Source organism: Lytechinus variegatus, chromosome 17, assembly GCF_018143015.1.
Source record: "Lytechinus variegatus isolate NC3 chromosome 17, Lvar_3.0, whole genome shotgun sequence".
Classification (NCBI taxonomy): domain Eukaryota; kingdom Metazoa; phylum Echinodermata; class Echinoidea; order Temnopleuroida; family Toxopneustidae; genus Lytechinus; species Lytechinus variegatus.
The window spans coordinates 13,240,669-13,263,489 of NC_054756.1; the positions used below are offsets into that span (position 1 = coordinate 13,240,669).

General features: G+C 34.6%; 1 protein-coding gene across 2 annotated transcripts; it reads right to left on the minus strand.

Moving 5' to 3' along the window:
* Positions 1-2,232: 2,232 nt before the first annotated feature.
* Positions 2,233-21,932, minus strand: LOC121431416 (acid-sensing ion channel 1B-like). 2 transcript variants are annotated; one of them, XM_041628981.1, is made up of 11 exons: positions 21,446-21,932; positions 18,435-18,605; positions 16,021-16,200; positions 14,893-15,017; positions 12,977-13,164; positions 12,062-12,206; positions 11,286-11,342; positions 9,414-9,476; positions 4,639-4,834; positions 3,505-3,596; positions 2,233-3,039 (listed from the first exon to the last, which is right to left on the minus strand). In XM_041628981.1, exons 1-11 carry the CDS (start codon positions 21,673-21,675, stop codon positions 2,936-2,938), a joined length of 1,551 nt encoding a protein of 516 aa, XP_041484915.1. In that variant the 5' UTR covers positions 21,676-21,932; the 3' UTR covers positions 2,233-2,935. The 2 variants fall into 2 exon arrangements, with proteins under 2 accessions (XP_041484915.1, XP_041484916.1); XM_041628982.1 differs by lacking the exon at positions 9,414-9,476.
* Positions 21,933-22,821: the final 889 nt, after the last annotated feature.

Sequence of the window (22,821 nt, forward strand, 5' to 3'; positions counted from 1 at the left end):
TACTGTATTCGTTACTATGTCAAATATTATTTTGTATCTGTTTGAAGGAAATAAATGTGATTTTCAATTCAGTTCAATTGAATTCTTCATGATTATCATGAACTAGGAATCTCACACGAACATTGTGTATAGCAATGTATAAGGCGATCAATAGCTCAAATACGGTAGGCTACAGATATAGACACCCGCTATAGGTATAGACTATCAATATCTGACATTGCCCTGAAAAGCGCGGGGAAAGGGAGCACCCGAGATTTTCTTGGGGTGCTGCGTGTGTAATATACCATAGGCATCGTTTCCTGGGAATTTGGGTGGTTTGCTAGAAAAATAGAAATTTTTACCGAAATCCCCTTCATTTTGGGCATTTTTTAGGTATATTTTTATTTGCTTTTCAAATTTTTCTTCCAAAGCAGCACCCCCTATTCAAAAAATCACTCGCACGGCAGTGATGTCTGATTGCCTTTTACAGACATTGCCGGGGTTTGGGCCAGTGTCATCGGTTACCATCACATTTTCCAACCATACTTCAAGCATCGGTAAACCAACGATTGGAGTTCAAATGATATCCATTTACCTCATTTCATTTAATACAGGTGTCTTTCGACAACCAGCTGTGTAGCTGAACATATGTTATCCAATTGTCGCGTCATTGCTTACTCTGATCTAGGAATTACCGTAAGCATAATTATGTCCGGGGTGGCAAGACGTGATTTCTTTTTTTAAAGATTTCGTGCATACTTCGGGGGAATTTGGCGAAATGTTCAGTATAAAAATAAATAAGTTTTCAGAAATTTCGAAGGGGGTGGCGATTGCCCCTCCCCTGCTTTATACGGCCATGCTTACTCCTTGCTCTGTTATTCGTCCTATACTACTATATGTTTGATCTGTCTTAGTGTGATAGCAGTGATGCAGCTAGGCACTCAGCGGTGAGGGTAGGTTTAACTTGGTCAAATTGCACAAAATAGTATAAAGAAACGGCGCCACAAGGTGCGACCACCTGAGGAGCATGCTGGGAAGGCGAGAAGAAGGGTATAAATGATGTTTAGATTGGCGGAATAAGCGACAACGTCACCCGCCGTGCACCAGATACGCGATCTTCCTATTAAAAAAAATGCTTGAAAATATGCGCTGTCGCCGTAATATTGTCACGTGATCAACCCTCAGCCAATCATCTTATTCGGATAATTCTATTTTACAAATCTCTATGTTGCTTCGTTTATTCTATAATCATAATTTCGTTAAATTGTTTGTCCCCAATATTTCATGGGGAGGGTGGGGGCGATATATAGGTGAACCTTTCTTTCGCGCTAAACCATCACCATTTGTGTATACCATTTACCAAAAGTAGGATCACCAGTTGTTCTTAAAGTCGCTCTAATCTTATGAACAGCTTTATTAAACACTAACCCACAAGAACGGATACTGTTGGATAAATTAGACCCTGCCAGTTCAGATATTCTATGCACCTGTCATGCCTGTAGGCCATCTGAGGGTTGAGGGTCTCGCTCAACTAGATACAGTATATATATATTTTTTTGTTTTTTTATGATGTGTTGCATGTAATAATACTAATAAAAAAATACATCCCGATACCAGACAGAAGAAGGATCGTTTCGTGGCTGGTGACGGGATATTGGGATGTATGGCTGGTATCGGCTGTTATCGGGATGTATTTTTTATTATTATTATTAAATGCAATACATCATAAAATTAAAATATATATCGAGTTGAGCGAGACTCTCATATGGCCTACAGGTGAGTATAATAGGTGCTTTGCATCAACTAGGTCTATAAGGAGATGGTCTATTGATGTCTCCTAAACAAGTGTAATTACCACTCGGTCCAACCATCATCTATTCCAACACTCACTTTGTCTATCTGTTGTTTAGTTTAAATTCAAATGGTCAAATCTGTCATTCGTCCGATTGTAAATTTGCACGTTTTCCCATAAAGATAGTTGATTCACAAACAGTTCATATAATCATCTAACCACTAATTGGTGTTAGACTGAATATGAGACAATATAGGTGCGGCGTATTGGGAGATCAGACAAAAAAGTAGAACGCTACAATGCAAGCAGACCATGGTTAGTAGATGAACTAGTTGTAGAACTAGTAGAACTATCTCTCCGAAACCTCTCTTCTCCTGACCTCTTCAAAATAAAAACATCCAAAAACACACTAACTATAAACCTTAACTTGTCTTATGCAATCAACAGCGCTTTGTATCCTCTGGAAAAAGCGCTATATTATCATCATCATTATTATTTTTTATTAATTATTATTATTATTATTATCATTATTATTAGAATGTAGACGAAGTTGTGTTAGTAGGATTTAGTTAATATTGTCGCCCATTTACCGGACCTTTGCGAATGCAGTAAGTTCTTGAACTGTTTGTTTCGAACGTGCTTCAGGGCTTTGCGTTCAAATTTCACGAAAACATACTTTCATCAAAATGGACCTTTTTAAAGCGATTTAAAAAGGGCGAGGGAGCTAGAAACAAATTGAAACGTCTCTGAATGTAACTGTAGGAAAATATGACCCTAAATACATTAAATTTTGATTCATCATGACTGGCAGTGATGCAAAATCATAAGCAATGTGTGTCGAATGTTGGAGGTATTCAGCATTCTTGTTATTAAGTTGTTTTGTTGTCATGATTGTATACGTTTGGAGGAGGGGCTCAAAGGCTGGGCTACTGAAAGTTACACGCACTAATATGCCCATTATAATCCTTGTCTATCTTTGAGTCGAGACAAGTCATATCACTTTCTTAAAATTATGGTAGGTGGGCCTTGAAAAAAATTGGGAGTCAAAGTGGTCCTCGAGTAAAAAAAGGTTGACAAGCACTGGGTTAGACCATGCATGATCAAAGGGCCCAAACGGAGAGCAGACAAATCGGTTGTAGACCGGGTAGTAATTTCCAAATGGTGCTATCGTATCTTAGAGGAGAACGAGTGTCCACATAGGTCCAGGATTTCAAATAATGTGAGCAGACTGCCGCCCAGCCATAGTCCAAGAGACCCACCTATGTCAGCTGAAAATTGAAAGATAATCAAATGATTTTAATGGGTGAATAATGATATGACATAGTAACAGTTACATTGATACAGTATAACGCTTTGAACAGCGCTTTACATGTAATCATTATTGTCCCGGTCATGGGATCCATCACTGTTCTAGTCATAAAGTGCACCATATCCACTCCCTCGGGATTTTCCAGGTCGGGCAACCGTTTTTGCCGGCGAATACACGTTCCAATTTATCATCTTGTCAGATCCCACCTGGTGCCCATTTAACACCCAGATGAAGAGTAAAAAGTAGACAAGGCTTGCCTTGTCAAAGGACATGGCTGTACACAGATGATAATAAAAATCATTATTTTGATAATAATATGATAATATAAATAATAATAATAATAATAACAACAATGATAATCGCAATAATGGTAATAATGAAAATAAAGAAAATCATTGTAATTGTAAAGATGATGATTACTCACACATTAATGCCCAGAATGTATATGCTGCTTTCTGGGTAACTACCATGGTATTGATGTCACTGAAAAACAGATCAATGGAAACGAAGTTGTCCCTAAATAAAAAGTGAAAGTGAAATTGAATAGAAAAGAAAGTGAAAGGGGATGTCTCAAATAAAATTAATTTAATGGCGGGGTCTAAATATATGAAAGCTAGGGGGAAAAGATCTAGGCATGATTATTAACCCTTGAAACTATCATCATCATCATTAGAGGATCCTAAAACCACCTGTCAACATTGCTGATTCAGCATCTACCGGATAGAGACAGACGGTACACAGGCTCACTAACATGACTAATGTCCACAATACCATCATCATGATCATGATAAACTTGAACCCCTTTTCATTATCAAGATCATCATCATATTATGATGATAACTGTTGCTACATGATAATCATTATTCATTCTTCATTTCTGGTTTATTAGCAGCTTTCTGACAATAAACACCCGGATATCCTATCGTGTAACTACTGTAATTGTATAGTTTGTACAGATCATATTACCCCAAAGTCCTCTCATTTTTTAATTTTGATTCCATTTGAGATAATTCTTTATGATTATCATTCATGACTCCGATTCCTACAACTATTAGTATTACCATCAACACAGTGTTTCTTTATAATCATTATCAAGCATATCGAGAACAATCCCAACCCAGATTACTGTTTCATTTATAAACCCTTTGTATGGAATACGTGTTTTCCTCCAATTTTACCTAATTAATAGCTTTCGTTTGTTTCTTTCCACAAAAGCACGTATTATTTTATACAATCCACTCTTTAATCTACATGTATTGTTATTCATTCAACATTGGTGAAATATATATTTATGTTAAAACGTTCATTACGTTAAAAGTATATACATTTAGTCTACTCCTAACCTTTCCACTTTGTATCCCCTTTCAAATATTATACATTAGTATACTTTGTTATTTTTTTTTACTGTTTTGCTTGCTTGATTACTGAAATTTTACTCTGTACAAATTCATGTTATTCAGCCTTTGGCTGCTAATTTAATTTTTATCACAATAAAAACCATTTATCTATCTATCTATCTATATCTTTCTAGTACAAGGCATTTTAACGAAATACTCACTCAATGTAGGAGGAATTGATAGATGATGTGTTCAGGATGTTTAGCACTCCATCCCTGATATATTCTTCTAGTATTCTAGCTCTGAAGTGTGATGGGTATTTTGTTGTGGACACCCCAACAAGAAAGTCTCTTTCCTCGCAGTTCAAAGGGCATTCACAGGGCTCTAAATGTAAGTTACTATGTTGAAAATGTGGTTCTTAGGAAAAAAAAATAAAGCCTTTCAATCAAAATAATTTTAATGATTTTAAATGTAGTATAAAATTTCTAAAAGTAAACAATATCTTGATTTAAGAAATGCACTAGTTGTCTTCGGACAACATTTATCTGCTTCATTTCAACTTCATTAAATTAAATTGAACAGAGTACTTAGGTTGTGGGTTTCCTATTTAGCAACTCGTATTTTTGTACCATATATATTTCAATATATTTCTACTTTTAAATGTTCGGATTTGTGTTGATCACAATGTCAATGATTTTTTTAATCATTTGTTATTTCTTTCTCATTATATATAACATATTAAAATAATGTATTTCATGAAATCTTTAACATAATTCATAGATGAACATTGGAACTTGATTATTCAAAAAGTAAACTTAGAGTAAATCTGTAAATATTTCTTTAATAGAAATTTATATTCACAAAGGGAATAATGTTAAAGAACAGAATCTTCTTGAAATCTATATGAAAAGAATTATAAAATGCAAACACAAATATACACACATACACACCTACATACCTATACAGTGCGTATAAAAAAGGGACAGTTTTGAAAAGTCTATAAAAATTTGTTTCGAAATATTATATTCATATTTTTATGTTAATAGATGCTCTGAGATCTTATCTTTGAAATGCCATTTAAAAAAATAAATTTTGTTCATGCTTGAGCAAACACGTAACGTTTTTGTCGGGGTACAAAAAGAGGCTTGCGCCAAAATGGCAGAAATGTGAAACTTGACGATTAGACTTTTGGCTAATCAGTAGACTTTCTCTTAATCTTTTCATTATCTTTGCCATAATTTTCGAATTATGCTGTCAAATTTCATTTAGAAATTTATCCATTTACCTGAATAATTTTGTTTTTCATTTAAACCTTCTTTTACCTGGGAATTTTTCTTCATAAGTAAGAAAATAAGACTTTTTGTCAACCCAAGTAGGGAGATTTGCATTATTAAATGTGAGAATTTGTAATTATTCAAATCCTTTTATTATGTGAAACAAATTATGTTATGGTACCTATTAAAGACATGAATCCTATTTTCAAAGGGTCATTGAGTCCTTCACCAAGTTTGATTACATGTATGTGCTTGACAGGACAAACAGGAAAGGATTCATGTCTTTCATTCACAATGGTGTATTGAGTCAATTTTTAGGAGCAAGATTTGGCAGCTCGGTTAAAATGTATTAAAAAGTTGTGAACCAAGCAAGCAAAATTTCCACTTTTCATTAAAATATCAAATTTTGTGATTTTGACATAATATTCAGAAAATGATATCATATTTCACTTTCTATGTTTTGTGTTATTTTTCTTTCCACTTTTTTTTCTCGGTCATGATTTTTTTTATTGGGAGGGGGGGCACCCCGAGCCCCCACCCATCAGTATGCCACTGTTCAAAGGCACCATAACCTTTGTAGCACACAATGAACGGATGTGAAATGAAAAACACGCTCTCCCATATTTCGGTTAAAAAAAATTGTTCGTGCCTAAAGAAGGAATATTCAAAGCTAAAAGAGAACATATTGAAAAAGCAACAACAACAGAAATATTCAAGCAAATGATTTTTTACCACATAATTCGAAAATTACGGCAAAAATAATGAAAAAGTTAAGAGAAAGTCTACTGAGTGGCAAGAAGTGCGACCATCATATTTATCATTTGATGCCATTTTGGCGCAACCCTCCTTTTTAACCCCAGACAAAAACATTATATATATATATATATATATATATATATATATATATATATACACATAAAAGATGTTCCATTGATATATATACATACACATATATAAATCTCAAGTGGAACATCTTTTTTCCTTTTACGATATCATTAAATCAAAATAGTTTGAGGAAAAAGTGAAAGAAAAAAACCCCCCACACAATCACCTACACTTCACACACATGACCCCCTGATAATGTGAACACGGTGAAGAAGAAGAAAAATGAAAAATAACAAAAACACAAAAAAGAAAAAAGAAAGAAAAGAAAACTGTTACTATACTGCAACAACTTTACACCACGTGGTTCGTTCTTAGTTAGATCTGTATAAGACAATTCATTATCTGTCTTTCCATAGCATTTATATTCATATACATCTACATGTTTTTCTTCTCCCTTGACCTGTGTTATACACTCTAAGTTTTTATTTGTCAAGCGGGGCAAATATTTGTCAAACTGGCAGTAAAATTCGTCATGCCATTATGACGATCACTTTATACCAATTGACAAATTATTTAGTAGTTTGACAAATTAAAATTCGGGAAATACTAATTCCCGTCTCTACGTAACGAATGTAAATCCTGTTTTGACAAACTACTTTAACTGACGAATCCAACAAGCACGAATTGACAAATCGATATTGTCACTCCGATTGCAGACGATGAATCTTATCAGACTTGACCCCGTTCTACTTGATCTGATTCCGTCGGAACAGGCCTAGTAACTCCAACGTAACTGTTAGGCCTAATTAGATCTAGACTCATATCTAATTTATTTATTTATTTATTTTATTTCCAGGCAAAAGACATCAAGAATAAGTACAAGAAGGGGAAATTACCACCGACTAGTGACTGAGGATGACTAAAAGAAAAACTAGTTGTTCTAACGTTCTAGATGTAGATCTAACGTTACTCGTTAGGTCTAACGTGAGACTAGTTTACGCTATCTATAGAACTCTGACTTATAGTGGTGTAGATCTACTAGATCTAACGTTAGACCTAACTTAGAATCTAACTTGGGTTAGAATCTAACGACAACGTACTTAAAGTTCCACTTCATATAGTTACCCACTCGTATTCGTAACTAGGTAGAGGTCTAGACCTAAGAGTTAGGCTAGGTCCTATTCTTTGTGGAGTGTAGGCCTATATCTAAAGGGTCTATCCTTTTTTATTTGATAAAGCCTAGAATCTTTAGGTTAGATCTAGATTAGCAAGTTAGAATCTATTCTAGTCTTGCATTTCGGATCACTCACATATTAAGTTTTCTAGATCTAGAGTTCTAACTTACATGTGCAACAATTAGGTTTATACAGCTCTAGTGTAACTGTCAATATTTGTGTGACAATTTTAAAGTTGTGCACGCCATGACAACTTTGTTGTTAGCGATATGAACGATTCATCATGCAGTGGGTTTCCGTGCAGTGCTACATGACAAATTAATTTTCATGCATGACAAAATATATTTCATACATTACGAATTAATTTCCATGCATGACAAACTGATTTCTTAGCATGACGAATCAAAATGAAAATTCGTAAAATAAGACCACTTTTCATTACGAATTAAAATTTGTCTAATGACAAATATTTTCACATAAATAATTGACGAATTCAATTTTTCAAGTACATCTGTTTGCATGACGAATTTATTTATCAAATTCAAAATTTGTCAAATAATACCACGTTTTGACAAATTATTTTTTGTCAATTGACCAGGTATTTTTAAGAGTGTACCGGATGAATAGCCTCTCGCTCAAAGTATTCTTTCAGCATGTTTACATGACAATCTCTCCGGAGGAAAAACCAAGTCGTGTTCCCATCAGGGAAACACTTAATAAGTGTGAAACTTCAATCCAAAGTCATCCCCTGGTTTAGGTTAGTCCATCATGCAAACCATATCAGTCGTGAGTTGCAATAAGACAAGGCTAAGTTAGGTTATAACAAGATTTTTCCAGGAGCACAAGAAGAAAACATTCACAGGAGCACACATTCACATTCACTTGGAACGGCTCTCAGACCTTTGGTTGATTCTGTGCACCCACTAGCCTGATTCTTGTTAGTGTCTTTGTCCTTGCTAGCATATTTTCCCTCACCAGGTTTATTGTGGGATTCAAAAGACCCTTTACCAGTTCTTTTTCAATAATTATTGAAAGGAGGCCTATCTCCACTACCTATATCTCTACTCGCCGACTCAATCCATCATCTCCTCATCAGCTCTACTACTCAAGCTGTTCTCACTCATCAATTCCTTCTGGTTTACAGTCCCTTTCAGGACTACTTTCAAGAAAGAATACTCTATTCTCAAATCTCCTCTTTCTAGCCTATCCATTTCTTCCCTTCTGCTATCCACTGTTTCGAGAACACTCCACATGGTGTACCGTAAACCACATCAGCGATTGTACATGCCACCATGCAAACCTCCAAACAACATATTGTTTTTCTGTCTCTAAACCTCTAAATTGTTAGTCGCTCTGATGATACCAAAGAAAATTTGAAATTCAAATGAAAACGTGAATGAAAGTGGCAAAGAAAAATCACTTTTTAATCAAAAGAGATTTGATTAATTTCAGTTTGCTTGCAAAAAGGGTTAGGTCCACAATAATAAGTTTTGAAAATATATATGTAAAAAAATGAAGACAGGTAGATTTCTTTTATACACAATTTTATGTTCACATGATAGGGTTGTACATCATGACAATTTAATTTCTCATAAGAATATTGCAATACGTGAGAATGAAAAAAAATTGGTTTTTCTCTGAATGGTCAAAAGTGGATCTCACCCTTTTTGTAACTAAACTCTTCATAAATTCATATAAGGAGAAAGGCTGTATTATACGAACCAAAGAAGGTATTGCTGCACGCACCAACAGAATCGGGATCGCACAAACTTATGTTACCGATCTCTTTAGATTTTCATAATAAAGCGAAAGGATGAAATAAAGTTTTACTTCTTAAAGTGGACTTAAAAATTGTTTGTTTGCCCTTCCCGAAAGCCAGGATCGGTAGGACGTATTATTTTTAAATAAATAAATAAAGGAAGTTCTTTTTTTCAGAAAAAAAGATATATGGACAAACTACATTTGGACTACGGAACAATCCCCTTTCATTGCTATTGTCTTCAAGTTGATCAATTTTCTGTATGTATTACCACAACCATGCACACACACTATAGCTACGACACAAACAGGGCCTCAATATGTGGGCTTCATAAATGCATTAACCCCCCCCCCCTGTAAAAAATATGCCTCTGTCATTAGCTTTATTCTGAACGATGTTTAAACGCTAGAAATAAACAGGCGTTTACAGTTAACCGGCATGGATAAACAAGACACACACACAGAAACCCTTCACCAAATGGTTGTAAAATTTCTTATTTTGCATATTTAAATCCATAAAATAGCAGTCTATTTTACATATTTTCCAGGGGTTGTGATATTAATGTGTTGTAGTCATCATATGACAAGCCCTAATGTCATCTTATTTCATTGATTAACAGTTGACATTTCGGTTAAAACGCAAAATTGTTTCCTGGTTCCAAGATTTTTTTATTTATGTTTTTATTGATAAAACATCAACAAACAAACCATTTACATAAAATTTCACTATAAAAGTTACATAAAAAATCAAAGATAAATAAAAATATATACAGAAGATTGGAGTGACAAGGAAAATAAAGAAAAAAGAAAGAAAAAACAACAGGGAGAAAGCGGAGTACATGTATATCATTTCATTAAAACAATACATACTTTTACATGAGCAAGAACCCCTGGAATGGAAACCAGTCAGCAACAAATTTTGGCAAAGTTATTTTAAAAAAAAAAGAAAGACCATGATGCAAAGCATTAAAGGGGAAGTTCACCCTGACAAAAAGTTTATTGTAAAAATAGCAGAAAATAATAAAAAATATTGCCGAAGGTTTAAGAAAAATTCATCAAATAGTTAAAAAGTAATTAGAATTTCAATTATTTGATTTGTGACGTCATATGCGAGCAGCATTCCTACATAGCGATAAAAAATATAGATAGTGGTAAAAATCAATGAAATGTCATTTTTTCAGAAAATTTAAAATGGTTTTCACTTTACCTTTTGTATATCAATAGACAAATTACTTCACACCCGATCATGAATAGAAAACAAAATTAAGTCATCAGGAACCATACAGAGTTTGAAATTCATGCATTTTATATTACATAACACATAGGGCAGCTGCTCGTTTATGACGTCACAAATCCAAAACTTTGAACTCTAATAACTTTCTTAACTTTAACGGATTTTCCTCAAACCTTCACCAATATTTTAAATATTTTTTCTGCTATTTTTACAACAAAGTTTACTTCAGGGTGAACTTCCCCTTTAAAACAAAAACCTACTCAGTCTGGAAAGGGCAGAAGTGAGTGAGGAGACGACCAGCCGCCCTCTAACTCTCTCACGCGTTCCCCATCGACTCGCCTCGCCTAGAATCTTTGAGTGTTGAGTTTCTTACAGTATGTGATGGAAGGGGGGGGGGGGGGGGCGAGTGTCAGTGTGAGGATATGAAGGGTTTGTCTATTTGGTTCCAAGAATTTGATTTCTCGATATCAAGAAGTGATCAGGAGTTCAAACGGCTTGCCATAATATTTCTAAACGTTTGTTTATTTGTCTCAACAGTCATGAAATATCTAGGAATTGAACAGAGAGAGAGAGAAAAAAATTGCGTTTGCAATTACACTTACCAAAAAACATGTTGGTGCATGTTCCAACAGCAATTGCATCACACACGGGTGCATTGCCTATTTAATATAATAAAAAGAGAAAAAAAATACATCAAAATAACTTTTATGGTGTTGTACATCATTCCATATCCAGCTTTATTTTCGCCATTAAAACATGTTAAACGTGATATACTCGTATATACTTTTATCGAGATCAACAGAAAGTGAAGCGAGGTCGTTGCAAGAATAATATACCCTGATTTTCAAGCATTCGGACGTCTGACCCTCATCAGAACCTGAATTAGTAAAATAATAAACTGTAGCATATTTGATGTTAATATTACACAAACAATATCCTCAATTAATGATGACATTACTATGTACCAGAGTTAACATCAGTAGCCTAATGAGCCAAAACAAATCTATTAAACTGCGAGCGATTGAAGCAAGGAATATTTTAACTTGCTATGTAATTTAATTTTGTGATATAATTATTTTGACATAATATTTTAGAACATGACATCCTATTCCAACTTGTTTTTTCTTTTTCTTCTCGGTCATTATCTCCCACTTTTTTCTGTGGAGAAAATCAAAGGGGCCAATTCATGCCCCCCCCCTCAGTTCAACCCACATGTAGGCCAGTGGTTTACAAGGCTTATGCTTTTGCAATGTCTCTTGATTTATATCATGATTAAAGGTACGACTACTGAAAGCATGAAGAATTTGTGCGATATTTGTAATTGAATACTTAACCACTGAATGAAATTAGTGCGTTGTACTAATCCACAAACAAGTACCTGGAAGCGAGGGCGTTCGACAGCCGCATGTTGATACCATAGCTTGGGTTAAGCATTCGACAAGACACTTATTTCTGGAATATTTGTAATGATGTTGCAGTTTCTTTTCTCCACAAACTCCGTAAGGCGGCTTCTCGTTGTATATCTACATATAGAGACGAGAGAGAAAGAGGGAGAGGGAGAGAGAGAGAGAGAGAGAAAGGGGGGGGGGGGGAGAACGAAAAACAAAGAGGGAGGGGGCAGCACAGTGGTAATGAATTACATTGGTATATATTCTTATCCATTTTTAAGATAGATGCTGTGGTTAATTTAAAAAAAAATCGACATAAGTCTGCCCAGCCGCTGACAAAGATAATATAATAATAATAATATGCAATTTCTTATATAGCGCTTAATACGAATGTTTCTAAGCGCTGCATACTATTACCCCAGCTTTAGCACGGCTAACCTGATCGGGCGTACCAAGCATTCAAGGAATTCCTTCCTACCGGGTACCCATTTACTACACCTGGGTCGAGAGTGGCAAATGTAGATAAACGCCTTCCCAAAGGACGCTACTGCTGTGATGGGATTTAAACCCCGGACCTTGTGGTTCACAGTCCGGAGACTTATCCACTGAGCCACAGCACCTCTACAAAGGTCATGAAGATATTCAAATTATCGAATAATGCCAAATAATAAGATAAGCAGTCTGGAGGCGATAGAAACCCGTGATATTCCTATATTTGATAAACCATAAAGCCGTCACAATAACTTCACAAGTGAATGACAATGCCACGATAAAATAAACTATCACTCAACAGGTCCCGGATCTAGAATTTAATATAGCAAAAATATTTACCAGTCTGTCAGTGAATAGTGCATTTCATTTATATGGTCAAGAAACATGATGGTAACATAATGGAAAATATATACCTGTCTAGCAGTGATAGATACTGCTGTAGACGTGCCCGGTCCCACCTGAAATCCTTCCTTGTGCAAGTAAGTGGTATCATTTTGATCAAGTAGATGAATGGAAAAACCAACTGCATCCTTCAAGAACGTGTTGTAGTAATACTTGTCTTGTTCTACGTTGAGTATCATACTCAGACCAAAGATCCTTCCTTGAATAAGTGCAAAGTAAATAAGAAACAGGACGTCAAATGGCTTTTCTTTAAATATTATCTTTATTCAAAGCAAAACAAAGGGAAGTTATAAACAATAAAAATAAGTACAGGTTACTCGGATTTTTTTGGACGAAGTACAGGACTAATAAAACAATTACAGATGCACAATATTATACACATTACAGTCAAATTTACATGCAACGATTATAAATTGATGATTGCAGAAAAGGAAATTGAAATAGATTAAGCACACACCCTTACAACTGAAATGAAGAGAGGATAGAGGGGAAATAGATGGAGTGGACTTGATGAAGAGAAATAGGAGGAAGAAAACGTGTGATGAGCGAAAAGAAGGGGATAAACAGGATAAAAAAAGAAGTCAGAGAAGGAAAATGAGATTGAGGAAAAAGAGGAATAAGAAGAAGTAAGGAAGTGCAATACAAAATTTTGTGAATGAGATATTGCATTATTGTCATATAATTTACTTTACAAAAATCATCTACCTATTTATACATCCAGAAGACTAGATGAGCTGACAAGATAGCATGGAGTATTCTACATGGATGAGAAGGGGAAAGGTGAAGATAGGGAAAAAGTAGTGGGAGAGAGAGAGAGAGAGAGATAGAGAGAGGAGAAGAAAGAGAGTGAGAAAGATAAAAGGAGAGTTGAGAGAAAGAGGGGTGGAAGAGTGGAAAGGTGAGTTAAAGAAGACAAAAGAAAGAAGAAGGCTTCCCGTGCATGTCGTGATTTACAATCTAAAAGAGTCATATCTGTCCATTGCGGCTCTGCCCTAGCATTGAAGATGACATAAGACCCCACAAGAGCTAGTTACGAATGGCGTCCTCACATACTCTACTATTTACAAGACGGAAAATCTTCTTTATCTGTTGTTAGTTTTCTTTAGTAATAACACCTCGACTTCTAACCTAAAACAAATCAACTGTGTTTCACAATTGGCTGCCCTATAATGTCCTCATTCAGTTGAGCATATCGTACTTTTAATGATTTTCATCAAAAGTACAAAGTGAAAAAGTACAAAACAAAGCTACCAAAATAGTTATTTTTACATTGAATTTTTCGTCAAAATTATAGAAATATTATAACTGAATTTGTCATATGATTTTCCTTTTAAGGGATTACTGGATAACCAATATATTGAATGAAGACCAAGTACATGATATTTGATTGTCATTTTTAAAATAAATATTTCAATATGTTTTCTTATGAATGATAAGTGAACTATATTCATTGTTCTTATAATATCTATTTGATAGATACAGTTTTCGCTTAGCAATATTAGCCTTAAAACTGTAATATCAATTGAATTGCAAATATAAAAGGCAATGTATCTTCGATGCTTTCTTGGAAGTCTGGCAATTTGCAAGTTTTGGACGCCCATCACTCTAAATAGGCATTTGCCCCAACCACCAGAAAAAAGGTTATTTTCAAGGTCAAAAATTAAGTAACTAAAAAGTTGAATCAAGTTTTATTTCATGAATGACTCCGAAAAAAAGGGAATGAGCGCGATTGTTGTCCCTAGTAGTATCAGACAATTTATAAAAACCTTATATAGTAGTAGTAGTAGTACATGTACTAGTAGTAGTAGTAGTAATAGTAGTAGTAGTAGTAGTAGTAGTAGTAGTAGTATAGTAGAAGTAGTAGTAGAAGTTGAAGGAGAAGTAATAATAGTAGTAGCACTAGTAGAAGAATTGGGATTATCCATACCGGCACCCGCAGCTTTTAGTAATTTTCTTCCATCTTGCCCGTCATTAATCTGATAGCATACCCCAAATGTAGTAAAGACAGGTACGATGTCCTCTAAAAGAACTTGCTGACCGCCAAATACTACTCTGCAATTAAATGTAAAAAGAAGTGATAAATACGCGTGCTTATCAATATTTAGCAAATGCTGAGGATGTTTCACAAATGTTGAAGTATGACTTAGAGTCGCACTTAAATACCGAGTAACGTACGGTATGAAAGGCTTGACCGCATTTGTCAGCATATATATATATATATATATATATATATATCTTAAAGTTTCACGTATTGGCTTCTCTAATAGTAACAAAATATGCTGAAGATAAATGGTAATGCTTTCAATGCCATATAGCTTTTATTCTTTACTCGAATTTTCGACGGACCTCCGTCTTCTTCAGGAGTATATACAATGTATATATATATATATTCAAGCTCATTTATCATTAATATTGAGCATGCATCGATCACATAAATCGAGCCTGACATGGCCTGAAAATCATTTTATTAAAAAATAGCAAAAAAAGTAGTAAATAGTAAGGTCCTCCTTCATCACTGATGTCAAAAAATGGGCCGAGAAAACGACTCCTTGTTTTAAATACAAATAGTAAATAGCAAATAGTAAGCACCTCCCTCATCACTGCTCTCGAAAAACCCGGACGATCAACTACTATTTTTTTTTACTTGGCATAAAGATAACTACACTTTTATATCATGTACTTGGTATCATAATCAACAATATTTTTTTTCTTTCCTGAAAGTTTGTGAATGATTGTTTGTGGAGCATTAATCCACCTCCTCAAAACACACACGCATTGGTAGTTCTTTTTTGCAACAAATCAGACAACTACGTCTTCTTTGTCTTGCTTACATTGAAGATCTCCCAAATATAAACATGTGTAGAGAGACGAGGGATTGGGAAGTAAGTTTTATCTAACTAATTACATGTTAGCTATTATGATTTATTGATGAAAACGATTTCTGAATACCATTATTGACAGTTGCGGTGAAACCATATGTTTGTGCAATAAGTTCCATTTTTTCATTGAAACTAAAAGCCGTATAATTGTAATAAAACATCCCATGAAACATTACCTGATAAACATATCCTCCTTCGTGTGTTTTAATTCATTGTATACTTCCGTCATATCGTGTTTGCGAATTTCTTCCACCTCGTCCTCTGACAGTGTTATGTTTTTATTGGGATTATATCGACTGTTCTCGTAAATCCGAAGTACCTTATCGAGCGCTGGATGGGCCTGTGTTTTGGATTTTCTGAAGAAGAAAACAGAAAAATGACGAATGCAAAGTCCATGATGGAGATTTCGATGTTTAAATACATTATAGGTCAAGTCCACCCCAAGAAAATGCTGACTTAATTAAATAGAGAAAAATCAAACTTGCATAGTGCTGAGAACTTCATGAAAATTTTATGTAAAACAAGAAAGTTATGACATTTAAAGTTTCGCTTATTTTTCACAAAACAGAGCTCTAGGTGAGTCAGTCGATGATGTCCATCACTCAATATTTATTTGGTTTTTATTGTTGGATTTATACAATTTTTCATTTTTTGTCTATATGACAATAAGGACCAACTTGACTGAACCATATAGTATTAAACAATGCTAATTCTACATGTTCAGGGAGGAATCAATCGTTTTATCACTTGACAATGAGGTGAAAATTAGAATATTTCACATTTCATATGATAAAATACATAACAAATAGTGAGTGGATGGCATCATCAGTCTCCTCATTTGCATGCCAGCCAGGATGTGCATATAACTCTTTCGTGAAATTAAGCGAAACTTTTTTTTTATTATTTTACATCCGATTTGATGAAATTTCAGTGTTATACTTGTTGGATTTTTCTCTTTTTTATTCAAATCAACTTTTTGTTGGGGTGGACTTGTCCTTTAGAGGAGAAATTACATTATAAAAAGTACGAACTACACAAGAACGATTTCACAAGTAAGAGACACGCACTGTAAAAAAATCCCGCCTATTTCTCAGGTGACAGGACATTTTGCTACGGGCTTTATTTCGTCTTGAGATATAGGATTAGGGCTAGGGAGGCAATAGAAATTTATGTTAGGTTTATGGTTATGTTTAGGATAGTGTATATTGTTAAATCCAGAGGGTTGAAGTCGGTCATTCCATTCATGTGTGGACTTTGCAGCGGATCAATTAATACCGGAACAAATGACATGGAGCAATTTCTGAACAAGAACACTAATCATGCTAATAGGTATCAAAGGGGTACTCAAGTCTGAAACTGATGTGATTTGAACAGTCACAGATAAAGAAAAATTAAACAGACAAAAAGAAGGAAGATTTCATCGAAAAGGAATAACAAAGTTAAGACATTAAAGATTCATATTATTTCAGAAAAACAGTTCTTCGCATGTATCGATAAAAGAATATTCAATAAGCAAATCGAGGATGTCATATCCACACTTATTTTCTTTTGTATTTTGTTACATGAAATAAAGTTTATTCAAATTTTCTCCACCTCCAACTAGAAAAAAAAAACTTGGATTAGCATTGAGTTTTGCAACTCATTTTATTGCAAGGGAGACATATCACTCACGCATGTATAAAAATATGAAATAATTATGATTCCAGGTAATTGCATATGAAAAGGGAAAGTGCGGATGCGACGTCACTAGCCCACCAAATGAATATTTATGATGACGTATATATAAAATGTTGTCACAAACTATTTTCAAACTTCAATATTTAGTAATTACACTGTTAGAAAATTTATTCTTAATATAATAGAAGTTCCTGCAGCAGAGTCTCGAGAACACCTGTAATCTTACCCGATTGCGTAATCTTACAGGATATCGGTATTTGGTGTATGGAACCTTACAAATTTCCTTTAATGAAACACCATTTCCCCCTTTTTAAACAGACGTAATCTGTCAAATTGCAGAAAAATCCCTGTTTTATGAATTTACAGAATGATTCTGTTATTGCTTTTTGCAAAATCTTCTTTCCTTTTTCTGTAAAATCAGGGTTCTTTTAACAGTGTACCGTTCTTTGTTATCAGCTTTTGTTGAAATTAGTAGCATTTTGCTCGTGAATCCTACTCTATTTTTTAACATAACTATTTTCAGCCCGGAGTACCCCCTTTAAGTTAAAAAAATTGAGCAAATTCACCAGCACCCCCCAAAACAAAACAAAAAAAATCAAATTTTTTAAAACATGTAAAGTGGAAACACAGGAGGACAAGCTTCTATTTACGGAAGTACGTAAAAAAGAACTTTTTATCATACAAAATGAGGCGTCGTGAGAATTTCTAAACGAGGTGATACTATTACCCCCTACCTCACACACACCCCTCACCTACACACCCCCACCCACACACACACACAACTACCAACAACCAACAAACAAAACTGACAGATCAATTCAAGCTCATATGTTGTTTTGATTGGCATATCATCAATCGGACTGGAGTCTGTTTCGGGGGTGTGACAATGACATTAATTGGATTAATTACTCACACAAATGAATTGAAATTACAGATGACGACCTTTGGGAAGGTTAGCTCGGTCGAAGTCTGGTTAACGCTGATGTCGACTGAGAGAGGAGTGGAGGCGAAATAGAGAGACCTGTCAACGATCATGAACGTACAGGCCGATACGGCGCAGATGAGGATAACCAGCCATCCCAACCTAGAGAAACAGATATTGAGAAAGAGACAATGAGAAAGAGGAAGAGAAGAGAGGGGAGGGGGAGTAGAAATGAGCAAAAGGGAGGGAAGGAAACGAAATAGAAGAAGAGTCAGAAGGAGTAAGGGGGAGAGAGAGAGGGTGGGGGGGGGGAGAAAGTGAGTGGAAATAGAATGAAAAATCGGAGGGGAAAATGAGTATATAGAAATGTAAAGAGAAGAAGACACAGAAGAGAGGAAGAGAAATGGAGAGAGGTAGGAAGGAAAGATACAATCGCATAAGCGGTGGTGGGGAGGGTTCTTTAAAGGGCGGGGCTACTACTGGGTATTGCATCTTGTCTAGTAATCAAGGCCTCGATTTATTAGAAATATTTGAAATCATCAACAGCGTGATTGAATCGCCTATAATTCAGAGTCTTCTTTATTCGCATAAAAAAGCACATGTACAAAAATATAATATTTCCCAATTTACAAAACAAACATAACTATAATATATAATTTAAAAAAAATCCAAACATATTCACTATATATATATATATATATAAACATTGTAAAAAAAAATACAGTTCAAACCATAAAAATACCCACACAACAAAAGTAACATTGTGTGTTTGCCAAAGAACTTTCAACACTCTGCGAACAAATAAAGATCATTCTGTTGAGGGCAACAACATTAGGTGACAGTAGGATTAAATCATCAGCATAAGAGAAAGCACCTGCAAATACTTGTCCCATAAAGTACAATGAGGATATAATTTCCAATAAAATTTCCTTTCGTGGTAGGTCCGATTTGATCTAATTTTATCCCGCCCCTCCCCCTACTGTAATTATTAGACTATGTAAGAAAAGAGCAAGTATAAAGTGAAATCATCGCCGAAATCTACGAGAAATTGAATTTTGATTTCGTTCCTTAAATTGGGTACTTCGCTCAGTTATAGATTTCCAGATATGAAGTTTCGCTAGTGCCCTAATTTCCACTGCTACCGTGAACTTCTGTTGTGTCTCTTTTCATGTTACGTCATGCACTATCACATTTCCTGGTAGAGGCAATCTGTATCATATATATTTTTTTTCTTTTAAACCTTTTTTTTTGATCAAACAATCGGTATGTACAACAATAATCATAATATCAATCACATTTACAATGGTATAGGATACACTCACAAAAAAAAACGATACAAAAACATACATCACAGTTGTACATGAAAAGTGGGTAACAAATAACATTATCTGTATATCAATGGTATAATCAAAAGATTTTTTCAACAGGGGTCCATTTTTTATAGTGCAATCCTTCAATATGCCTCTGTTTTGCAATGTTAAGTTCAATCAGTTTAATAAATCTGTATCATATATTGCATTATAGTTGTGTGTCCACGGTCCCTACATCTTTTGTATGCGACAAAATATTGAAGATCACGTTTAGGCCAACTTTCTTGTCGACGAATTAGCCCGGCGGACACAACACGTTCCATATCGATCCTATTTCCAAATAGATTATAAAAAACAGTTTGTATGAACATTCCAACTTATACAAAATCTTATTAATACCAATTTCGAATAGTGGTATGAGTATTGAAATTCAATATTCAAGTCTATGTCGAGCCTCCCTATAACATTTACAATGGTTCTCAAAGGTTGGGGAATCCAACAAAAAATAAAACTATTTAATGTATTCAAGTTCCGCCATGTTTTAAGTGATAAGTCATGTGACAATAATATTAAATTCAGTAAAGATTGTTTCTCTTGGCTCGCCGAACACTGCAGAGATGGTGTCTACATTCATCGTTCATCATGAAAGAGTGCATTTTTTGGTGGGGTTCACTAATTCTATTTTAGCACAAGTGTATATAGGAATTAAAGTAAATCCAATCATGGCCCTGGGGATGATTTTTTGGTGGGGATGCTGGTGTAAGTTTGACCTCCCCCCCAAAAAAAGGTGTTCATTGAAATGTTAGGGTTATTTTGGTCCGGAGAAATTTGACCCCTTCCAAAAAAATGAATAAAATAAAGCAAATAAGGTTTAATTTTCCTTACATTTCACCATTTTTAAAAGGATACTCCGGGCTGAAGATATTTATATCTAAGTAAAATTGATAGAGCAAAATGCTTAAAATTTCATCAAAATTGAATTACAAATAACGGAGGAATTGGATTTTAAATATTTGCATTATACCAGTGAGACAGTTCTAGGCATGTCTTCATGAATATTCATTAGGTGGGCCAGTGATGTCACAACCCAAATTTCCTTATTCTTACGTTATTACATGATCACAATTCTTTCATTTTGTCACAAATGTGTGAATGATTTGTCTCCTTCGAAAAGTTGCGGCAATAAATATTTAACGCATTTAATCAGAAGTCATTCCATCTGTTTTCGTTCTTGGTAGAAAATTTTAAATAAACCTATTTTCATATAATGAAATACAAGAGAAAAATGGGGATATTACACCATCAGCCCACCTAATGAATATTCATGAAGACATGCCTATAACTGTTTCACCAGAATAATGCAAATCTTAAAGATTAAATAGCTTCGTTATTTGTTATCCGATCTTGATAAAAAAAAATCAGCATTTTGCTTTGTGAATTTTACTCTATTCGTTGAGATATAAATACTGTCAGCCTGGAGCATCCCTTTAAACACCTACCAGAATTCCAGGGGGTGCTGCCTTTGGAAAATAATACATGCAGCATCCTAAGGAAAATCTCAAGGGGGTGGGGGTGCTTCAGTACCAACTCCAAATCCCGTCGTATCGTATAGTGATGTGCGCCAGGCTTCAATTATTTCCTTCATAAGTCTCATTCACGAAAAATGATAATACGAAATTATAAACTCCTCACCGTCTGCACCAACTTTCCGTAGGAAGTAAGGCGTACTTTAATCCTGCCACGCCTATTCCCTCCGGGGCACTTCGAGATAATGCTATCCACCAACTCCAAAAGAGCTGCCTTCGATGAGTTTTAGTTTCCACTCTTGCTGTGGTAGTCTGCGGCGGCGCTTCTGCGTAACCCTCCTCTAACTCTATAGTGACATCATTGGTGGATGGGATTCGAAAGTCATTCCCGTTCATAATTAAACAGGTTAAAAGAAAACAATCCAGATACAAACAAGAAGGTACAGATGTCGCTGTTGCTTAATGGCGTAGAGGTGTCCTCATTCAGCATCAGACTCCGCTTTTAAGTCTCCATTGAATATATCCAACACTTATAATAACCAATAATATGGAAGTTATTAGAAAGAAGCATAAACGACCTTTTGCTATACGCTGAGCTGAGCTTTATTTTCTAGCTGTGCATAGCCCCCACGATATAACTTATGGGTTCTGTAGTGTAATATTTCGTGGTGTATATATATCAATGCCTTGGTCAAAGAAAGATCGATTTAAGTTGATTGTATAATATTGTGGTATAAAAATGTACTGGTACACAGTAAAATTATACTGTTAGAAGGCTATACAATATTGGTTACTACATCATGAGAATTACAGTAGTAGATGCAACTATTATATTGAAAATGAAATTTTGTTGTTTAACACTGTCGTGTTTCACTACCTCAATGTTTATTTTTTAAACAGGGTTTAATATATATATATATATATATATTAAAGCTGGGGGCCCGGGTTCGATGCCCGGCAGAGACATTTTTTCGGTATAACCAATTTTTCCAAAGGGTAGATAGCTCTGGATTTAAGCTACGTCTACCATTGTTCTCTTCATCCATTTCTTTACAATATTTAAATAAAAGAGTTGCCAAAGCTGTTGTACATGTATAGCTTCACACACACACACACATATATATATACATACATACATACATATATATATATATATATATATATATTATATATATATATATATATATATATATATATATATATATATATATATATACATATATATACATAATATAATGTTTTTTGTGTGCATCAATTAGCAGTGCAAAGCAGTTTATACACTAATACACATGGCTTACTAAGACCTTGCGTCTCAATATGAACATTTTGAAATGTTGAATATTAAATTATCCATTGCTATTTTCTATCATGGTACCATCATGCCCGTGTAATGAATTACAAAGAATTTTTCACTTTAATACAGTTTCTGCATCTCAGAATCCTGGGGAAAAATACAATTCAAATTGAAATTAAATATAAAATACACTACAAAACACCGTTGTTAATTCAACACCAGCCCGGCGTTCATATCGGAAAACACCA